Here is a 21,510-nt window from a genome sequence, read left to right as displayed (position 1 = left end):
CTATCACATCTCCACCTGCTGATACTTGTTAAAGTGCATCCAAATGCCACCCATACGAAGAGCCTTTCTTTGTCCAGCCCCTCCATGCAGATGTGATCACCTTCTCCTCTGATCTTGGGACACTTGGGGAACCTTCCACCTGGTTCTTGCATTCTGCTTGGTTTTGCACTGATTTGTATATTCTACACTGTAAGCTCCCTCAGGGCAGGGCTAGTGTTGGGCCAGACTCTGCTCTCTGAGAGTCACCCGGCGCTGTGCCTTGCATCTGAAGATACTTGCTGTTTGGGCGGAATGTGTCTTCGTGAATATAGAATTACCTTTCTATAGAATTACTATAGAATATAGAATTACTTTTCCAGAACTGTGTACCAGTTATATCAGCAACCGTGAGGTCAGCACCACCTCCAAGAATTGGGAAATAGGGAAATAAGATTTTCCCTGGAGATGGGGTTGCCAAATTCGGCAAATTAAATGCCAGGATGCCTAGTTCATTAGAATTTCAGATAAACGAATAATGTTTTAGTATAAGTATGTCCCATGCAATACTTGGGACATGCTTATGTTAAAGAATTATTCATCATTTATCTGACATTAAAACGTAACTGGGGGTCCTGTATTGTATCTGGCACAACCCTACTTGGAGAGTTACAGTATGAAACAAACACATATGAATTAGACCAAAGAAACATAGTCACCTTAAGTCAGAATGTGTCCTTCAGCAAGACTCGATTGTAACTGGAGAATGTAAGAAAAACATATTTACAAAAACACTTGGAACTTTCTCTTGTAACGTATCTTAAGAATGTGCCATGAAGAAAGAGATTTGGTCGATAATAAAAAAGGAGGATCAAAGAGACAAACTTTGGCCATTTTCTTTAACGTTGTCCTGGAGCACTGAACTTCCAGGTCTGGGACAGATGGCTCCAATCTCATCGTGGAGATGGGCTCGCCAGGCCTTTGAGTGGCAGGGGCCACTGTGGTCATCCCACAAATTCCCCATGTTTACCAAGAAATGCGTTAGAATTTGGCTTTCCATGCCTCCTGGGAACGTATGTATTCAGCCCTCTGAGGGTGACAATTAAATGGCATTGAGGGTCTTTTCTACATCATTCTTTCTGTCAACTCGGGTAATACCTGATCCATTCTCGATGTGCTGGATCCCCTCCCCGCCCCCCCGGTGACACCCAATGTCAGTAAGCCGTGTTTTGTTTCAACTACTGCACTCTGTTTTTCTGGGTCTCTACCACAGCGAATGGCAAAATCTATTTCTCCAGGTCTAAGTGCAGAATCATTATAAGCAGCATTTACTGAGTGCTTACTATCTTATGTAATCCTTACGACAATTCTCTATCCCAGTTTCAGAGATAAAGAAATAGACTTAGAGAGGTTTCGTAACTCCTTGTCCCAGAGGTCACTCACCCCAGTAAGTGGCATAGCTGGGACTCAAACCCATGGCGTCTATCCATGATTATTGACCACTATCAACATTTTGGCAAACATCTTCTTTACCCATGCTTTTATGTAAATAGGCTCAAGGCATATATATTGTTTTGAAACCTTTTTTAAAAAATTCAGTAAGATCTCGGAGACATCCTTCCATGTATGTGATCTTGACTGCTACGCTGTAAAATCATGCACAGGAGAGCGTTAAATGTTAACTAATAGCTTGACAATTCAGAAAGCAAGCTCAAGACAACACCAGATAAGAAATCCAAATATTAAGGAGGAAGAAATATATGCCCTTGAAGGAAAATAACGTCATCACACCCTCTTATATTCAGGGCTGTCAATAAAAGCCTAATCAGTTTTGAAGCCACTTTAGAGCCTCTCACATTAAGTAGAATCTTCTCAAGTTTGTGTTTTATGAGCAGACGGAAGTTATCTGATTACCATTTAAAATATTTTACCCAAGTTACCCGGCTGGATCCTGAATCAACAGAGGTGTGTGTGTAAAAGGAGACGCTTTAAATAGGAGAAAGTTTGAGAGAAGGGGCTGCAAGGAAGTAAAAGGGAGGAGACTCTAGCAAGTTTTATATATCGCCTGCTGTTTCAGACACCAGTTATTGTAAGGACTATAAATTAATTCTCCTGGGTGAAAATGATTACTAATTAAGGCTTTCTTTTCACTAGAATGTACATATCTCTAAACCATTCTCCGGGAAGTTCCTGGCCTAGAGTTAAAGCGGTGACTCATGTCAACAGGCCGTTTTGTCAGATAGCATTTATTTCCATAATTAGAACTTGTGACCGACATGTCCAACCACGAGGATATATCACAAGGATTTGTCGTGAGCTCTGGTTTCTTAGCAGAAAATGACCCTTTAAAATGTCAGAGCTTTGCGTTTTTGCCTTTGGGGTTTTGCCATGCTGTTATTACTGTAGTCAGCTTCTTCTGATAATAAATGGGTAGTTGTAAGGGGCTTTTCCTGAATCTTATTTAATCCTCTCAACAACCCTATAAGGTAGAGGTTTTTATTGTCCTATGTTGCGGATGAAGACCCTGAGGCTTGGGGAGGTAAAGTGTGTTCTCTGAGACAGGCCACCAAGGGGGTGCTGGTACCTCAACTTGAACCCAAGTCCACTGACCATGGATTCTATTCTCTCTCCCATGGTGCCCAGGCCTGAGGTTCTAGAATATTATAAACTAGGTCGGTTTGACCCTCATGATCTCTATGGTGTCCCCACCCAACAAAGCAAAGTCATTGGCCCATCTCATTCCCTCAGGGCTCCCTACTGCCTGTTTGGCTAACGATGCCACTGAGCAGCCCAGAGAGGACAGTGACCCAGAAAGTTAAGGAGAAAAGTTTCAGCAGTAGGGAGTGCTCTGCAGTGTCAAATGCCCAGGCGATACGGCTGACAAACGCCAGGCTTTGCTGTGACTTTGTGTATTTGGTACATACTGTTCCCTCAGCCTGGCCTGTCCTGCACAGGCCAGTCCCTACTTCTCCAAGACTCAGCCACAAATACTGCTTCCCCTCTCCATATCGAAATGGAAATATTATTGTTTAAAATATAACACAGAATTGTTATTAAAAAAATACAAGATAGCAAGTTTTTAAACTAGTTTTATATATATATGTGAATTTATATATATAAATTTATATAGTCAGTTTTATATATAAAATATGCAAATTTGCATGTAAAAATGTCAAATGCCAAAGTGGTATCATACCATGTATAGATTTATAACTCTCATTGTCACTTACTATATAATAGATACATTTTATATCAATAAATATCGGTTTAAATAAATTTTTTCAGAATAAAGTTAAAAAATGTAAAACTAGTAAGTGCTCATTGAAAAAAATTTAAATAGTACTAAAAATATGAAAAAGAAAGTAAATAGCACAGAAAGGCTTTCTTCTAGAGAGAAACATCATTACCATTTTGGCAAACATCTTTTTTATACACATACCCATGCTGTTATATAAATAGGCTCATATTACATATACTGTTTTTGAAAACTTTAAAAATAATTCAGCAAGATCTTAGAGATATCCTTCTATGTTAATAAGTATAGCATGAGATCGATCTTTTAAATAACTACATAATATATTATTGTGAGATTATAACCTTATTCGACTGAAATGCTAATGATGAACATTCATTTTTAGGTTTACGGGATTGTAAACGATGCTGTGTTGAACATCTTTATATGTAGAGTATTCTCTCTGGAATAAGAAAGACATAGATTGATAGATTGAAAAACCCACACATACAATTTTGGAGGTCCCGTATGAGCACAATTATGTTGAAAAATGAGCACCACAAAAATGTCTAAAAGTTCAGCCAACATTCACACAGGTGATTTCTGGGCAGAAGGACCAAGAGTGGTTTTGTTCTTTTGTCTACTCATGTCTTTCCAGATTTTTCTATTATAAATCTGTCTTACTATGGTCTTTCGTTACATTGACTCAAGTAGAAATGTATTTTTACACTGCACAAGAAATATGGTTTTTTTTTTAACCATTCAAGGGTTACCTCTGTCAACGCTCTCTTTACTGTTTCCCATGCACCACATGTGGTTCCGTCACTGGCCATTCTCTATCATAAGTCTTCACATGCCCCTCATCAGAGGGCTGTCAATCCCTCCATCCTGTCCCTAAGTTAGCACCAGCTGGATCCCACAGGTGTCCAGTGGGCATTGCTGACTGACTTGGAGGGTGAATTGGAGGGAGGCAAGGTGCTAACAGTTCATGGTCCTAGGGTAGCCCCCTCAGATGGCACCTACATTAAACACAGCCTGGACATCTGTGTTGTGAGCAAAGTGGTTTCCAGCTTGTGAGGAAGAAGCCTTGAGTGTCACACAGGGACATATCAGAAGCCTGAGGATCTCCTTCTACCTCCAGGCAGGCAGCCGCTTGTCCTCAGCTCCTAGCAAAGACCTGGCCAGAAAGAAGCTTGTTGCTTCTGGGCAGCAGCCATCCCCTCCCCCAGAAAGTCTAAAAGGACGTAGAGGCTGTCTTCAGTATTTCCATAGAGGTCACTGACTGAGTGGGCTGTTTTATGTTTGGTTAGTGCTGAGACACTTCCTCTTTCATTTGTGTCTCACTCAAGTCCTCCCTGCCCCCACTTTCTTGGAGACAAAAAGGGGAACGTGCAAGAAAAACTGATAATTTCAGATGGAGCTACAGCACGAGAGACATACTGTCATCCTTCGCCAGTGGCTGGCGAAGTCATCCAGGGGGTTCATTGCACCCCCCTGGAGGTCATAGAGGTCTCTTGACTTGCCCTTTCTTCCTCCCCTCAAGCCAGCTTTCGTAGCTCCCACCCAAGGAGATCTAAATGCTGCAGGAGATCCTGGGGACCCCAAGTCCTAATTTTCAGGAATGACATTCTTAAAGTAAAAACTAAAGTATGCTTTTGCTCATTTCGTTGAGTCTACTGTATTACTTGCAAGGTAAACAGAGATATACACATATGTGCATGTATACAGGCACACACACACAGGCACACACAAACACACACCCCAGATTATGGTAGCTTTTGGAAACTGAAGTACAGAATACGACTTGCCTGACAAGACATCAAAGTACTGCAAAGGAGGCCATAGCACCAAAGGCCTGAGTGATTGCTTAGCAATTTGTAGCACGATTGATGATAAGCATCTATTTGCACCAGAAAGTTGAAGTAAAACTGTAACAGTTTGTTTGTTCTGGGAAACAGTAACTATAGTCACAAATCATAAATAATGAAAGATAGAAAAATCCTCTTTTAACCTAATGGACTAAAAGATTTCTGGCTTTTCATTTCTGCTAATGGCCTCTCTCCCTTGGCACTACCAGGGCTGGCCCATTATAGGCAAATCAAGCCTCAGTCTGCAAGCAGGACATGGTCCAAATGATCATTTCTAAGTTGGTTGTTAGGAAGGTAGAATGTGTTTCCCTAGAAAACGTCTTTCCAGGGTGACTGGTTCTCAGGTTCATTTGCACAGCTCAACCCCTGCTGTACCTGGGCTCTGAGTCTTTGAGGGCAGGTTGCATGCAGTGCAGGAGGGAGAAAACAAGTCATCTCTTGCTCTCCACTTATAGTCCTGGCTCTGAGCACGATTTAAGTACAAGTTAACTTTCTTTTCTGTCTTCCCAACTCCCTTGTGGCATCCAGGGCCCTGTGTTCTAACCCCCTAGATCACAGCACACTCCTCAATCTGCCTTACCTGCTCTGGGCTCCTCTTCTGCTGAGGGACCCTGTGACCCCAAATTACCCACCTGACCCACCTGTTCCCACTTCCTGACCAATCAGACTACCACTTCCTCAGCTGATATCAGAAAAGGGCTCTAGAGAAAAAGCAAACTGAGCAGATTGATGCTAGCAGGTAATGACTGAAATTCTCTTAATGTATTTTGCTTAAACGAATTGGTTGTGACTCTTGAGAGTCATTATGGGCAGTAAGGTATAGGGGATGAAAACAGGGGGGTTGAGGATTCAGAATCTGCACATTCATTAGTGGGACTCTCAGGCTACTTACTGTACCCTGCTCCCAGAACACTGGCAGTGATTTAGAAAACGATTCTTTTTTGGAAAAAAACAAGATGATCGCAGGTTTGGACACTGGGTAATCTCCTTTCAGTGAACCAGCTAGCTATCTGGCAGATCACCTCTGAGAATCCCCAGTGGATAAGCCACTTTCATGCACGCAGAACCTTATAATCAAGGATCCCCAGATGTTTGCAGAAAGTTCTAAAATGAAAAAAAAAAAAAAGAAAGCAAAACAGAGGAAACAGCAGAACAAAACTCTGAAAGTAGTATAGTTATTATCCATAGAGAGATAAGAGAAGACCTCTGATCCATAAAAGGGGAAAAAATACAAAATAAACAATCAGAATAAGAAAAGGCTTTTGGCTATTAAATACAGTGTTTAAAAATAAAGATTCAAAAAAAAGATGGGAGAGAGTTGATGAAAACGTCAGATTATTAAATGATAGAAAAATATGAAAGAAAATTAGAGGAAAGTCCCACATCTAGCAAAAAAAAGAGGGAAGAAATTATAAAAAAATAATACAAGAAAATTTCTTAGAACGTAAAGGTGAGAGTCTCAAGGTTGATGGGTCCACTGAGTGAGCAATAAAATAAATAGGAAAAAAGGCTCAGACCAGGGCACATCTTTAAAAAATGTAAAATCTTTAAAAATGCAGAGTTCTTTAGAACTCTAAGGATAAAGGGAAGACTCTAAGATCCCCCTATAAAAGCAGGTAACATACAAATGATTAGGAATCAAAATGCATTATTGGAAGTCAAAAGAAAATGGAACTCTTCACAATTTTGAGAGAAAATGTTTTTCAACCTAAAATTCCATACCAATCCAGGGAAACTCTCAGTTAAGTATGAGAGTAGAATAAAAATATTTTCAGACATGCAAGATTTCAAAATTTTTGTTTTTATGTACCTTTATTCCAAAAAGTTCTGGGGGATGTGCTTCTGCAATCACAAGAGTAAACCAAGAAATGAAGACACAGAATTTAAGAAATGGGATCCAACAGAGCGGAGCGCCATTGCGATCCCGGGGTGAGAGCTTGGCAGCAGGCCTAGAGAGGGCCAGTTCAGACTGGAACAGGGGGATGAAGAGCTCCAGAATGAAATTCTCCAGGAAAAAAAAAAATGCAACCAATGTGTTTGGGCTACGTGGAAGATATTATTGATGAGTGTGTACAAGAGATGAAAAAGCATCAAAAAAAAAAAAAAAAAAAGGTCGTAGGACACTGGGCAAATGAAACTTTTATAATTTAAAAAAGAAAATAAAGCAAATAATAGAAATGGAATGATTATGAACTCCAGGCAAAAATAGTTCTACAAGAAATTGAGCATGGCCATAGTATACTGGCTCTGCAGTGAACAATATTTGTAAAATCATCATAATATAAACACTGATTATAGATTCAATCGAACCTGTGATATGAGTATATTGAGAGGAATGAGAGGTGGGAAGTGTGAGGATGTATGAGAGAGTTAAGTCCCTATTGTCTATCATGGCAGTAAATCAATAGATACTAACTTAAATCAACAGATCAAGAAATCTCATTACACATTATTGTTTAGAAATATGCAGATAAATACCAGGGGAAACAGTTGAGGAGCAGAAAGCAGAAGCCTCTTGGAAAATGGCCTGTGGGTGGGAACTGTTACTTTTCATTACAACCCTTTTAGTACTAATTGGCTTTTAAAAAACATGTACTTGGAATATTTTAATATATTTAGTAAATAAAACCCAAAGAACCAGGAAAACGAATGATAGATTGATTATTAATCTAAATGACTCTCTAATTGGTGGAATGTCAGGATAAATAAAATTCAGAAACTACAGAATATGGATTGGGGGAGGTTGAAAGGGTACAATTCAAACACGAGTTTATACTGGTATGTTTCGATTGTACCGTGGTTATTTATGAAATGTACTGGGTTTTAGCAAACATACACTAAAGTATTTAGGAATAAAGGGACATCATGTCTGTGACTTACTCTCAAGTGGTTTTTGGGGAAAAACACATATATATATGTGTGTATATACATATGGAGAGAGAAAGCAAATGAGGTAAAATATTAACAATAGGAAAATCTAGGTGAAGATTATATAGGAATTCTTTATATTATTCTTGCCAGTTTTCTGTAAGCTTTAAATTATTTTAAAACAAACAGTTTTGTCATTTTGATAGGTAAGAAAAAGTATTAGAGTGGTTTTCATTTTATTTTAATTATTAGTACAGTTGAACACTTTTATGTTAATAGATCATTCTAATTATCTGTTTATGTTCTTTGCTCATTTTACATCATGGTGTTTATCTCTTCCCTATTGGTTTGTAAAAGCCATTTAAAAATCCTTTATCTGCCATATACATTGCATTTCTTGTTTTCTGTAGCCTTCTAATTTTGTTACAAATTTTTCTTTTTAATCTTGGACGACTGGCATATACATACAGTTCTGAAAACCAGACTTGTAGTTATTCTAGAAATTTAGATATCCTGTTGTTCATTCTGCAACTGTATATTAATAGGCAAAAATAATCTTAGTTACAATCCCGTCCTCAATTTAGCTATGTCGGCCTTCATCTGTCAGCCCTTATACTTTTTCTCCAAATCACCTATTACCTATTATCTTGGCATCCTTGGTCATAGAAAACATCTTTTTATTAAAAAAAAAAACAAAACTTAAAAGAACACACAGCACTATGGTTCTTTTTTTCTTTTATACCTACAGCACCTGATCTTCCTAGTTGGTCTCCCATCCAAGTACTAACCAGGCCCGACTCTGCTTAGCCTCCGAGATCAGACGAGATCAGGCACATTCATGGTGGCATGGCCGTAGACTCAGCACTATGTTTGTTTTTTTTTAAAATAAATATTAAATACTTTGCAACTGCGCAGAAACAGGGTATCTTTATAAGATTATCATAATAAGATTTTTGGGCAATCACAATGTTTTTTGATGCAGAAAATGAATGTAAACAGTTGAAATGCAAAATGAAGAATTCTTGATAATACAAATAATTGAATGAAAACCTAATTACCTTTAAGTTCCGGAAGCCCTGAGTGAAAGTCTTTACCTTCAATCATCTCATAGTCTAGAAAGGAAGACATTTAAGAACTAGGGTTACACTCACTGCAGATAAGGACAATGAGAGCAGATACGCAGAAGACAATGAGTCTTGCAGAGGAGGGAGCTTTGACTTGAGAGGGGTGGAGTTAGGGAAACCTTCATGGCAGAGGTGATAACTGAGCTAAAGAAGCCTCTCAGGATATCAGAAGGCCATTCAACCAAAAGGCACAAAGTCCGAAGTTACTCATTTGATCCCTCAAATCCTGTAAGGTGGGTGCTATTATCTGTTGCACAAAGCAGGGAATAGATTCGTAACAGGTTAAATAACTGATGCAGGTCACATGCTAGCAAGTGGAGGTGCTGAGGGTCAAAAACAGTCTGTGATCCTAGCCTATGTGCTACACTGATTCTCTGGATATGCCAAGATAGGCCTTCCATCAAAATGCACAACATCCACGAAAGCCCACTATTTCTCAGGGATGGTAAGACTGATGCATCAATGTTCTCTATCTGAAATTTTGAGAACTGGCATGGTATGAACATATTTTATGGAAGAATGGGTTCAGGTAAGGGCGGATATGGGCACTGTGGTCAAAGAATGAACTTTGCGATTTCAAGATCCAAAAGGATGAACAAATGAGAAGCTAAGGCGATCATTGGAGTTTAAAGATGAAACATTTGCAAAGTAAAGGTCCCCTAAGGAGAGTCAATAAGGGGTTAGGGGTGAGAAAATAACACGTGCTGAGGTCATCAAGAAGGGTGTGTGTGTGTGGGTGTGTGTGTGTGTGTTTACTTCCTGGAGATTGGGAAGGAGAATTAGGATGAAGAAACACAGTATGGTACAATGTCCTGATCTTCAAAAGAAGAGGTTGCTTCTGTGGTAGGACAATGTCTTGGAAATGAAAAACAGGGTTTAGAGGTATATTCTAGTACAGGTTGAGGAAAGAAGTGATGACCAGGGAGGAAAGTTGGGGGTCCCTTAAGGTGAGGTCTCGGAAGAGAACCCGTGGGAAAAGGCAGAGGTTTGAGGAAACAGGTTTACAGTGGAATAGGGCTTCCCCGGGTTGCTTTGTAGGAAGTCGCTAGGGCAAACTTAGTGGAGAGCATAGACGAACCTGGGAAAGAACGAGCTGAGTTAGATAGGAAGGAAAGTATGGGGGAGCATGGGCTTGTTTGGAAGCCTGACGGAGACCTATACCCTGGAAAGGAGAGGGGGTGTCCCTCAGGCGGTGATTGGTCCTCGGAAGTACTCAGTGACAGTAGCCAGCCTGACCCCCGACCATGTCTGATGGGCACTGGGAGGCATGACAGGGCTGTACCGGGGTGGGTCAGGGGACCCTCTGCTTCGACACACTCAACTTCCCAGGGCTGAAGTGGGTCTTGGGGATCAGAGCTCTCTCCTCTCGTCTTCCACGTGAGAACCGCGAGGCCCAGAGAGGTTAGGCAGCCTACCCAAGGTCACACATTACTTCAGTCCTGACGTCCACCCCCGGCCTGTTCTACTTCACACCCTTGCTCTGTCAGACGCATTTTGGCCTTTTCAGCAGCAGTGAGACACCAAGGGACGCATCCCCTCTGCGAAGAGAAACCCTCGGGCGTCATCTGGGCAGGAAACCGCCTCTGCCCCGCCCGCTACTCGGCACGGCTGCACCTGCGCGTCGCGGTTGCGGCCGGCGCTTCGCTGCGCGGGGGCCGCGGCAGTCGCTGCGACCAAATAAAGAAGGGAAAGTACAGCGGGTGACTGCACCCGGAGCGTGCGCCGAGGCTGTGCGTCAACCTCCGGCCACGGCTGAGTTATTTTGGACCAGGCTGCTAAATTAGTCACGCAGAGGGCACTTCTCCAACCCACGGCTCACCGAGCACATTCACCAGCGTGCAAACCCGGCGACGCCGGCGCAGCTCCAGGGGGAATGGATGCCGCCTGACGCGGTCTGACGCGGCCTCCCGCGCTCCAGCTTCCCCGTGGCCCAGCGCGGCCCGAGGGCGGCCCCTGAGAGACTAGTGGAGGCGCCACCGCGAGGGCCAAGGCGGGAAAGGCGACCGCGGGCGCTGATTCCGCTGGCTCGTCTCCCCCTGGCGACCCGCCTCTGCGCTGGGAGAAGAGAACAGCGGCCGCGGGTAGGATTCAGACTCTGTTACTGGGAGACAACCGTCAACTACGGGGCGTGGCAAGGGCGTGGCGGGCCCAAGGGGGCGTGGCGGGCGCGCCTCAAAGGGGCGGGGTGTGATGGGGCCTGGCGTCGCGCGAAGGGGCGTGGCAAAGTGCGGGGCGCGATGCGCACGCGCGCAGGGCCCGTCGCGGTAGGCCGGCGGCTTTCTGGCGGCGTCGACTCTTAGCCGGACGCAGGTACAGTGGTGGAAGCGTCAGCGCCGGGCCGGGGCCGCTTGGGTCGGGCTGCCGGGTTGTGGAGGGTGGAAACGGTCGCTGTTAGTGGGGAGGGATGAGGGTGTGGGAGGGGCAGCCACGGCGGAAGCAGGAAGTGCAGCGGGGGCGGTGGTGTCTCCCAGGAGCGAGGTCTGGCCTGTAAAGAGGCTCCTCAGGGAGAAAAGACGAAGCGAGAGTTCCCGGGGGGAATTCTCCTACTCAGCCCCCAACCGGGCGGGACCGCGTCGCGCCTACGTGGGTCCAAGCCCAAGGTGCAAGTTGCAAGGTGCAGCCAGCTCCGGTGACCAGCTTGTCCTGGTTTTGCCGTCTTGTGCCGATTTTAGCACTGACAGATTGCAGGCCTCCAGCCCACTGAACTAACCCTATTCTGCTGCTTGCGGCTCCACCCGGCGTAGACGTGGGAGGTTTTTTCACATAAGGCTTTTTTAACACTACTTTTAAAATATTAGGATGAAGGTATCCTGCACAACACCTTCCCGACCAGGCCCAGCTATGCGTGTCCTTGTAAGGTAAAAACTTCAAGGGGAACCTTCCTCCCTAAAGATAGGAAGAATACAGGGAAGAATACAGGAGGGCACATCTTGCTTGCTATTTTGCCCAGTAGAAGTCACATTTCAGCCCAGTTGTGGAGCAGTGAGGGTGATTCTGTGCTATCAGAGCTTTGACAGTAGAGACCTCAAGTTTGGAATTTTTCCCACATTCTGGACCCCCAGGATTCAGATGTCTAGCCTGAATAGCCATTAGCTTAAATTTTCCCATCAATTATCATTAAACTGGAAAAATCTAGATAATTAGAAAATGTGATAGGTTCCAGACAGAGCCATCCAATTATTTTCCTTTTTTAACTCAGAAAGCCTCATAGTGGAACAGCTGTTTGATCCATTCAAACGAAAGGATGAAAACTCTACCTAAGAACACGATGTGAATGGAAGAGACCTGTCATTGTGAGTCTGGCTTTTGATTAGTCACCCGATGTCTTCCCAGGGTGACATGACTTTGAGAGGATAAACTTCAGTGGCTGAGACACATTATCAGCCTGAACTGGCAGGCCTTACATTATTTTTTTGTTTTGTTCTGGACATCTTTGAGCCCTATTGGGAAGGATGAGTATTTCTCATGTGGCCTTAAGGAGTCAATTCACAGTATTGTTATTAGTACCTAAATGACAGTAGGAAATTGGAAATCAGGTTACCATTCGTGGTTACCACTAGTTTTTATAATGGGATCAGTGGTGGTAAGAGATGGAGGAATGAATTTTATGATTTTTTCCCCCACTTTTCTAGATAATCTTCCCCCAAAATAGATTGGACATGAGGAAAGCAAATAGTAGTTTGATGTGGCCCCTCTAAGGCATTAGCAATCAATCATTCTAATCTAGGGAGACATTAGAGATGCATGTGGAGGATAGGTAGATTAAAGTCACGAGCATAGATGTGCATTCTATATTTGACCTGTCGTGTTTTCTTGGTAGATGCAAATAGTACGTCACTCAGAACAGACACTAAGAACAGCTCTCATCTCAAAGAACCCAACACTTGTGTCCCAGTATAAGAAGTTAGATGCCGGGGAACAGCGTTTGATGAACGAAGCCTTGCAGCCCGCCAGTGATCTCTTTGGACCTATTATCTTGCATTCTCAGTCAGATTGGATCACCTCTCATCCTGAGCCTGCCCAAGACTTTGAAGAGTTTTTCAGTGATCCTTACAGAAGAACACCCTCTCCAGAGAAATGCAGTATTTATATACAATGCATTGGTATATATTGTAATAGTCTGGATTTGGTTGGTTTTGCAATGCTGCCGTTGCCAGGAAGAGTTTGGGCTATTGATGTCATTCAAGGGGGTAGTTTTTATGATCATTTTCGACATTCATTCCAATAGTGGAAGTTTCGTAGATAAACTTCCTTAAAAGAAGAAGACATTTTGTTTCTTTCTAATTCGTATTCATATCAATGAATGATAAAGATGTTTTGAAAATTTTGAGTTGGTTTGTTTCTAATTCCACATTTCTAATTATAGACTGTGTAAAGACCGAATATTTTAATCATCTTAAAATCTGTCTTTACATTTTCTCTTATAGGATCTCTAGGAAACACCAGAATAATCAGTGAAGAATATATTAAATGGCTCAAGGGCTACTGTGAAGCATTTTTCTATGGCTTGAAAGTAAAACTCCTAGAACCGATTCCTGTCTCTGCAACGAGGTGTCCCTTTAGAGTCAATAATAACACCCAAAACCTACAAATACATGCAGGTGAATTAAACAACTTTACAATTTGAATTGAGTAAAAGCTATGTATCATTTATACATTTCTTTTTAAAATAGGGCACATCCTGAAGTTCTTAAAAAAGAGGAAACCTGAAGATGCCTTCTGTGTTGTGGGAATAACAATGATTGATCTCTACCCAAGAGACTCCTGGAATTTTGTCTTCGGACAGGCCTCTTTGACAGATGGTATTCCTTTTTGACATTGTTGATGGAAACTTCCTCAACTTGAGAATATTTGAAGATGTAGAATGAGAGAAAAAATTTTAACCAATTATAATTTTGATACTTAAAACTATAATATTTCTGGTGCAGCATCATGCCTTAGTGTTGTTGATAGATTCCAATTATCTGGGTTCCTCCCAGGTTAGCCATTCACTACCTGTATGACCTTGAAGCTAATAATACCTATTTAACAGAGTCATTTTGAGATAATTTACACAAATGTGCCCATACATGTATACCTGGCACACATACAGGCCTTCAGCACAACAGATGAGAAATGTAGATAATTCAGTAGCAAGGCGAATTAAATTAAGGACATTTGAACTGTAATTAGCATAAATGAAAATCTTGCTACTTGTTTTTCAACTCTATTTTGGTCTTTCCTTCAGGAATCTTGCTTTCTTGAGTTGTTGCTTGTCTTGTCTTTGTAGGTGTGGGGATATTCAGCTTTGCCAGGTATGGCAATGATTTTTACAGCTCACACTATAAAGGCAAAGTGAAGACGTTGCAGAAAAAATCTTCAAGTGACTATTCCATTTTTGATAACTATTACACTCCTGAAGTGACTAGTGTTTTGCTGCTTCGGTCCTGTAAGGTGAGTTGTTTAAAAATCCTATAGGAGTATTTTTTTTAAAGAGATTCTAATTCCCTAAATTGTACATCACTAGTCCTGAAGGTAATATTATTAATGAGTTTGTATCATTTGTATGCTTTTGGTGGCTGTTGCTTGGCTGAAATGATCAATAAACAATTTAAATGGATACCTTAATATTGAAATTTACAGCACCTATGCTAGATTTTTGTCCTGTTAGTTACATGCAGCTTTAGCTGTACTCATATCGTCACCATTAGTTTTAATTCCAGAATTCTGGTGTGAGTAGGTAACCTACACTTTCAGACTGCTGTGGTCATCAAGTGAAGCTGTCTTGCTGGGGGCTGGGGACTCTACTCTCTGGCCTTTCTCTTGGGCTCCAGGCTACCTTCTACTGCAGTTAGTTCTGCTGACAGTTCCAGATGTCTCCCCTACTACTGCTCCTTGGAAATCCCATCTCCTCATTTTCCATAGCCAGGGACGTAGGCTTTTCTGCTTTCAGCAGTACTGTTTGCTGGGGTTTGAGAACTACACCTCATGGAACAGTGTTTTAGTGTACATTCCCTGTATCAGCATCACCTGATATGCTTGTTAACATGCAGGTCAAGCCCATCCTCCCAGACCTACTGACAGCATCTCTGGGAGAAGGGCCCCAGAATCTGAATGGTAACACAGACTCCACTGGTCTAGAGCACTGGCTCTCAACCGGCAGCAGTTTTACCTACCTCCCAGGGAACAAGTCAGGAGACATCTCTGGTTGTCACAATTGGGGAGGGGATGCAACTGGCATCTCGTAGGTAGAGGCCAGGGATGTTGCTAAGCATCCTACAGGGCACAGGACAGCATCCTTCCCATGAAGAATGATCTATGATCCCACCGAAAGTAGAGTGATGTCAAGGTTGAGAAACCCTGGGGTAATTAAGCAGTTAAGTATAGTGAGGAAGGCAGTGAGACTTTTAAGGAAATGAGGGATTAAGTCTGATTAGATTCCTGTAAATTTGTTTCTTGTAAAGCAAGAAAAAGGATGTGTAACTCATTGTTGATGATAGTGGTGCTCTAAAGCCTCAATGTGAATGTCTTGCAGACTTTAACCCACGAGATTGGACACATATTTGGAGTCCGGCACTGCCAGTGGCTTGCTTGCCTAATGCAAGGCTCCAACCACTTGGAAGAAGCTGACCGGCGCCCCCTAAATCTGTGCCCTATCTGTTTACGCAAGTTGCAGTGTGCTATTGGCTTCAAGATTGTAGAAAGATACAAAGTAAATGGTTGTGTGTGTGTAGGGGGTGGGGGGGTGGGGTGTCAAAAAAAGTGGGGATGTGATGATATAAGTAGCAAACTACGATTTTCTGTTAGGCCCTTCTCTGGAGTTGTCATTTATCAGAGGAAATTAGTGCAAAGATAAGCAGGAAGCTGTGGTTTCAAAAAAACATGCAAAGAAATAGCCTCCTTAAAAACTTTGATTTGCATCTGAGTGCCTTACACTTGTAGTTCAATGAAAAACAGTGGACGAGGTTTCTGTATTTGCCACTCATTTAGGGCAAGAGAGCCTGACTTTGCAGAGCAGAATAAATAATACATGTGGCAAAATTGATTTTGAAAAATGATCAAAATATGTAGAGGTGATTTATCTTTCCATACATGGGACAGAGGTATGATATTCATTAGGAGGAAAAGATTATTTTAAGAGGGAAGAGAAGAAAGTATGTAATCTCAGTATGTGTGTGAATGTACATGTGTCCACACATGACCACAAATGTATTGGTATACATCAGGTAACTTAACGGGTACAGCTCCTCATCCAGGTGACTGCAATACATGTCTACACGTGTATCTTCACATAATGTGTCTACTCTCAACTGTGTGTGCTCTTACATATGTGTACATGTTCACATCAAATTAAAAACACCCCGTGGAACATTTAGCAAGTTGAGAAAAAATTATCCTCTCACCCTAAGAAACTGTGAGGATTAGTGTATTTTTCATCTTTTCTGCTCTGCGTACTCCTGACTGTAATTGGTAAGCATAATTTACATACTTTTGGTATTGTTAGGTCCTGGAGGGCCCTGTCCCTTGCCCTGTCCTGTAGGAGCCACACTCCTCACCTTTTGTGTGGAAACCGGACCTTGCAACGTCTGGGCTGGCAGCACTACATGCTCACCCCCCGTTTCACTGGACTTTCCTCTCTTCCTTGGCAATTGACCTGCCCGAGATATTTCCATCAAAAATGCCGGCCTCAAGCCCCATATAAGTTTCAGGTCCCCTTGCATTCAGAGCTGATGCCATCTTCGGCTCAGCCTAGCTGTCACTCTGCTACAGTAAACCTTGCTTAATCCCTTCGGCCTTGTGCGTGCCTCCTTCGGCGAACCTAACAGGTACATGTCTCAGTTTGTCATCACAATTGTTTTTTCATGTTCATGAGCATCTTTATCAAATGGAACATCTTCATGGGATAATGTAAGTCACTGACTTAGATAAGCTGATTTAGAAGCCAATGTATTCTCTTGCTTAAAATTATTTTTGCTGTGCTTTGTGAAAATATGAATCTGTGTTCTGGTTTTCAAGGCGCTGGTGAAGTGGATTGATGATGAATCTACTGACACACCTGGAGTCACTCCGAAACATAGTCGTGAGGATAATGTCAATTTGCCAAAACCTGTGGAAGCCTTTAAAGAGTGGAGAGAGTGGATAATAAAATGCCTTGCTGTTGTCCAAAAATAAGAACTTCAAATAGGAATAATTAAATAAAGACTTGCACATTATGCTTTCCTTTGGGTAGAGGACTTCACTGGGATAAACTTTACTGATTCTGCCCTGTATCAGAGTAACAGAAGCACCTTTAAAGTACCCAAACTTGTAATGAGTCTCATTTTGAATGATAAGAATTCTCAGCTCTTTTACTTCTGTCTTAGTAGCCTGGTCTGTGGCAGCTAGCACATCATTTCCATTCTTCAAATATGTGTATGTCTCCTAAGAGAGCTAGGATTAGCAGTAACTAGTAAGTAAATAAACAGTGTAAACATAGCTGTATATATCTCAAGAAAGGATTTTCAAGGAACCTAATTTCCAAGGGGTGATTTCTGCTTCAATTTTTAGAGAGAGGTGCCCCCTCTCTGTTAGACCCAGCAAGGTCACCTTCTCCATTCACATCCCTTCTTTTCTGTGAACTTTCTCTGCCCTCTGGCCTGCCTGACTTCTTGTTTCTCTGCTTCTTGTCAGCTTCTCCCTGAAAGAAGCAACAGCATGTGTTGATTTTTAGCAGCTTTAAATGTGACCGTCTCTAGAATATTTACAAGTGAAAATAGGAGTAGTACTAGTACTATAACAGTGGTGAGGGGGAGGGAGAGTGTACATTGCAATGGTCAGCTTTAACCCATATAGTCATTTGGAATTCTTACAATTTGTTATAATGGTCCTTATGTTTGAGTGTCACACTTTTCCTATCGGATTAGAGCAGCTGTTGGGTTTATTCCTACAATAATGTCTCTCACTTTGCAGTAAGTGTTTGCTTGAGAAGGGGAGACAGTGTGATGGGCTTACCTGTCAGTGTGTTAAGAATGCCCATGATTCCCATCCGGCTGTGAACATCAGCTGCATTTCCATGGTGGGGAACAGGTTGAAAACCTCAGATGCAACAAACCACCTCTGCTAGATTACTGAGTGACGTGAGCAGAGAGCATTTCCCCCTTTCCCATCTTAACCTTGAGGGTGAAACTTAAAGGTAATTGTTATTTTTAACTTTGAAAATTTAATTCTTAAAAAAATTAATAAAATAAAATAAAAACCTTAATTCTTTTCCTGTTATGCAGTATGATTTAAACCACATTTTATAACCAAATCAATGGATTCCCTTACATTCACTCCCCTACTTGATTAAATCTGAGTCATTTCGAAAATTAGAAAATGGTGGTTTGCCATTAAAACCAAACGGAAAGTGAACACTTGCTAATTTATTACTGAGAACCCAATGGCTCATAAAACTTATGGGTTTTATTACCCCAAATAATATATTTTCTCCAAATAATGTATTTTTGGTTATTCTCAATTTTGTTGTTTTTCATTTTCCTACAAGGTAAGCACATTTTAGCCCTTGTAGTTCAGTGTTACTGCAATTTTCTTTATTGTGCTTTCCAGATATTTTGTTTTTCATTAATTGAAGTTTTGTGGCAACCTGTATCAAATAAGTGTATTGGTGTCATTTTTTCAATAGGTTTTGATGATAGTTAACATTTTTAGCAATAAAATATTTTTAAATTAAGGTATGCGCAGTTTTTTAGACATAATGCTATTGCACACTTTATAGTAGACTATAGTATAGTATAGTGTAAACGTACCTTTTACATGCACTGAGAAACCAAAAAAATTTGTGTTGATTAATTGTAAAATTTCCCTTTATCGCTGTGGTCTGGAACAGAACCCTCTGGATCTCTGAGATATGCCTGTACTTACAAACAACTCATTCTGTGAGGTGTGTAAACTGGGAGTTACAATTATTTGGACAAGATGTAATGCTCATTTGTACTAGTCTGCACTGTGAAATCAGGAGAAAGATCTATTAAACAAATTCTTCAGTCTTGTTAAAAGTTGGACAAAGTTTTGTAACAGGCATTTATTCAAAATCGTCACTTAAGTGTTGTGTATAACTAATTATTGGGTTGTATGTTCTTTTGGGCAATTTCTTAGGGTTGTTTAAAAATACAATCTGTTTACAGCAAATAAATTTTGTGTCCTATAGGTAAATCTTTGTAGTTTTAAAAATTTATTTCCACTCAGTAACAAATTCATGCAGATTTTGCTCTGCAAATGCTGAATGAACAAGATATTTTTGTAAGTGGAGAATTAATTTTCCACTGACTAAACACTATTCTAGAAATAAGTGAATCTGAAATGCTGTTCACGTTGGGGCGTTTGGAATTAGTAATACTCAGGTCAAGGGAAGGATTAAGCGTTGACATTTCAGTCCGCCAAGACGTTTAATGGGGAGGGTTAAAAAGAAGGAGGTGGCAGGGATTCTACTTCGGTTGTTGTCCAGCTTGTTCTTAGAAGCGCAAATACCCCTGATATGAGTACTGTTAAATTTCTAACCCTTTGGGTTCTCTTTTGGGAGCAAACTCCTAAAACTGAAACGGTAGGCGGCGGGACCTCCGGCCCGCCCTGCGTGCTGGCCCTTCCCCTGCAGGAAGCCGCATAGGTGTCCAGAGCTAAGCCGGAGCCGAGACCGGGCGCCTGGAATGGCAGCTGTGAGCCAGCACCCCAGCGCGCCCCTGCTTCTGTTCAGGAGACGTCCCGCCCGCGCCACCAGAGCGCAGGCTTGAGACTCAGCCTCTCAGGGCGCTGGAACCGCAAGACCTCGGAGGGGGGAGCACCCGACCTCACCCACCTGCTGGTGCTCACGTGGGCTGCGCCCCAGGCGAGGCCTGGAAAATGCGTCTGGCCGTGCAGCAGAGCCGTAAGTGGAATCAGTTCTTGGTAGAGCATTTAAAAAGTGCTTCCTCAAAGAGTGTGAATCTCAGTCACATCCTCTGTTCTGATCGATAACCTAGAGTAGCACTGTCTGATACAAATATAATATGAACCACATATGTTATTTAAACTTTTCTAGTCACATTGGCAAATGCAAAAGGAAGCAGGCGAAATTAATTTCAATCATATATTTTATTTAAGACGTCCAAAATATCATTTCGACATGTAATATAAAAATTATTGAACCATTTTACTTTCTATTTATGTACTAAGTCAGCAAATTCCGGCATGTTCACATGTACAGCACACTTCAGTTCCAACTGGGCCCATTTCAAGTGCTCAGCAGCTCCAGGTAGCTCATGGCTGCTGCACTGGACAGCCCCAGCTCTAGGTTAGTACCAATTTCTAGTCTACATGGAAAGACGTACCTATGAAGTTAATAGGAGAGAAAACTTTTTAGAAGGAAAGGTCATGCGGGGCTCCTGACAGTACGGTGTGTTGATATTCAGTCTGAAAGGGTTTGAACACTGTGGGGCCTCTGGAGTCAGTATTGGTTAGGGCTTGATACTTGCTGTTCTCTGTGTCAGATTGTTTTTGTAGCCTCTCATTGCCAAGGGCCTGCTGGTATTTCCTTTAAATGCATTTCTATTTTTGGAAAGCAGAACTGTGAAGTGTTAATGATATGGGTATTGCTGAGCCCATTTCACAGATGAGGAAACAAGCCTGCAATAGCTAAGTAAGCTGTGTAGTGACAGAAAGGGGACCAGATCTCAAGTGTCCCTAATTTCCATTCTGCTTTGCTTTCACTGTGCTGCCTGACTTCATAAGAAGTAAAATACCACAAACCTAAACAGTTTTTTTCAGATTGTTTATAGAAGGGATTATAACATTATAAACTTTTTCAACCTATTTCTATTCAAGTGGGGTCATCTGGGGTTACTCAAAGTTATAGCAATCAGAGTACTTTCCTTTAGCACCAAAAAAAAAAGAGTTTCGGTATCCAGAAAAGCGCTTGCTACCAGTTGAGGCATTTTTCAAAAAAGGATCATGAAGAAAATGTCTACTGGGCATAGGTTAAGTTAAAATCTGCTCCAGAAATATGTTAAAACTCAAAGCCTCAAAGCCCTCATTTGCATATCCACCCTAGTGGTCATTTCTTCCCACTGTTTAGTCTCTGATGGATCTGTTACCTTCCTCACACCTGACTTCCGTATAGAAGACATTATCTCTGGGCCCTTTGAGACCCATCTCCGATGTGGGACCAGTAGGCTTTGAGCACCATGCTTTCTGTATCCGCTACGGTGGTCCAAATGCCTCATAGCAGCACCAGACACTCTTGAGCTATAACTGTGAAGAGAAACCAACATTTTTCTCTTGAAAAACTCAGTGGAAAAGGAAGAACCCATTCATTTATTCATTCAACAGTATTTTGGAGCATCACCTACCATGTGCCAAGCTCTGCTGAAAACCTTGAACATGTAGCAGGAACAAAATACTCCCTCCCTGATATACAGATAGTAAATCAGTAGACAGATCCTTTTAGAACAGC

General features: G+C 41.8%; 2 protein-coding genes and 1 pseudogene across 7 annotated transcripts in view; 2 read left to right on the top strand and 1 right to left on the bottom strand.

Moving 5' to 3' along the window:
• Positions 1-8,683: 8,683 nt before the first annotated feature.
• LOC112480063 lies at positions 8,684-8,802 on the bottom strand (annotated as a pseudogene).
• A 1,985-nt stretch (positions 8,803-10,787) lies between these two features.
• Positions 10,788-19,238, top strand: AMZ2 (archaelysin family metallopeptidase 2). Of its 6 annotated transcripts, none has more exons than XM_006912280.3 (9): positions 10,796-11,149; positions 11,867-11,926; positions 12,268-12,361; positions 12,889-13,171; positions 13,496-13,669; positions 13,742-13,870; positions 14,338-14,501; positions 15,583-15,759; positions 17,064-19,238. In XM_006912280.3, exons 4-9 carry the CDS (start codon positions 12,889-12,891, stop codon positions 17,217-17,219), a joined length of 1,083 nt encoding a protein of 360 aa, XP_006912342.1. In that variant the 5' UTR covers positions 10,796-11,149; positions 11,867-11,926; positions 12,268-12,361; the 3' UTR covers positions 17,220-19,238. The 6 variants fall into 6 exon arrangements, with proteins under 6 accessions (XP_015445259.1, XP_006912342.1, XP_006912340.1 ...); XM_006912278.3 differs by lacking the exon at positions 10,796-11,149 and adding an exon at positions 11,288-11,378; XM_015589773.2 differs by lacking the exon at positions 12,268-12,361 and having other exon boundaries at positions 10,788-11,149.
• Positions 19,239-19,611: 373 nt separating this feature from the next.
• Positions 19,612-21,510, top strand: part of ARSG (arylsulfatase G) — an 89,656-nt gene continuing 87,757 nt past the window's right edge. The window contains exon 1 of the mRNA XM_006912276.3: positions 19,612-19,947. The gene's annotated coding sequence lies outside the window, so the exon portion shown is untranslated. The remainder of the gene's footprint in view (positions 19,948-21,510) is intronic.

The sequence above is a fragment of the Pteropus alecto genome, unplaced genomic scaffold, assembly GCF_000325575.1.
Source record: "Pteropus alecto unplaced genomic scaffold, ASM32557v1 scaffold134, whole genome shotgun sequence".
Classification (NCBI taxonomy): domain Eukaryota; kingdom Metazoa; phylum Chordata; class Mammalia; order Chiroptera; family Pteropodidae; genus Pteropus; species Pteropus alecto.
Note: the sequence above shows the minus strand (reverse complement) of the source record. Positions and strands in the feature narration are given on the sequence as shown.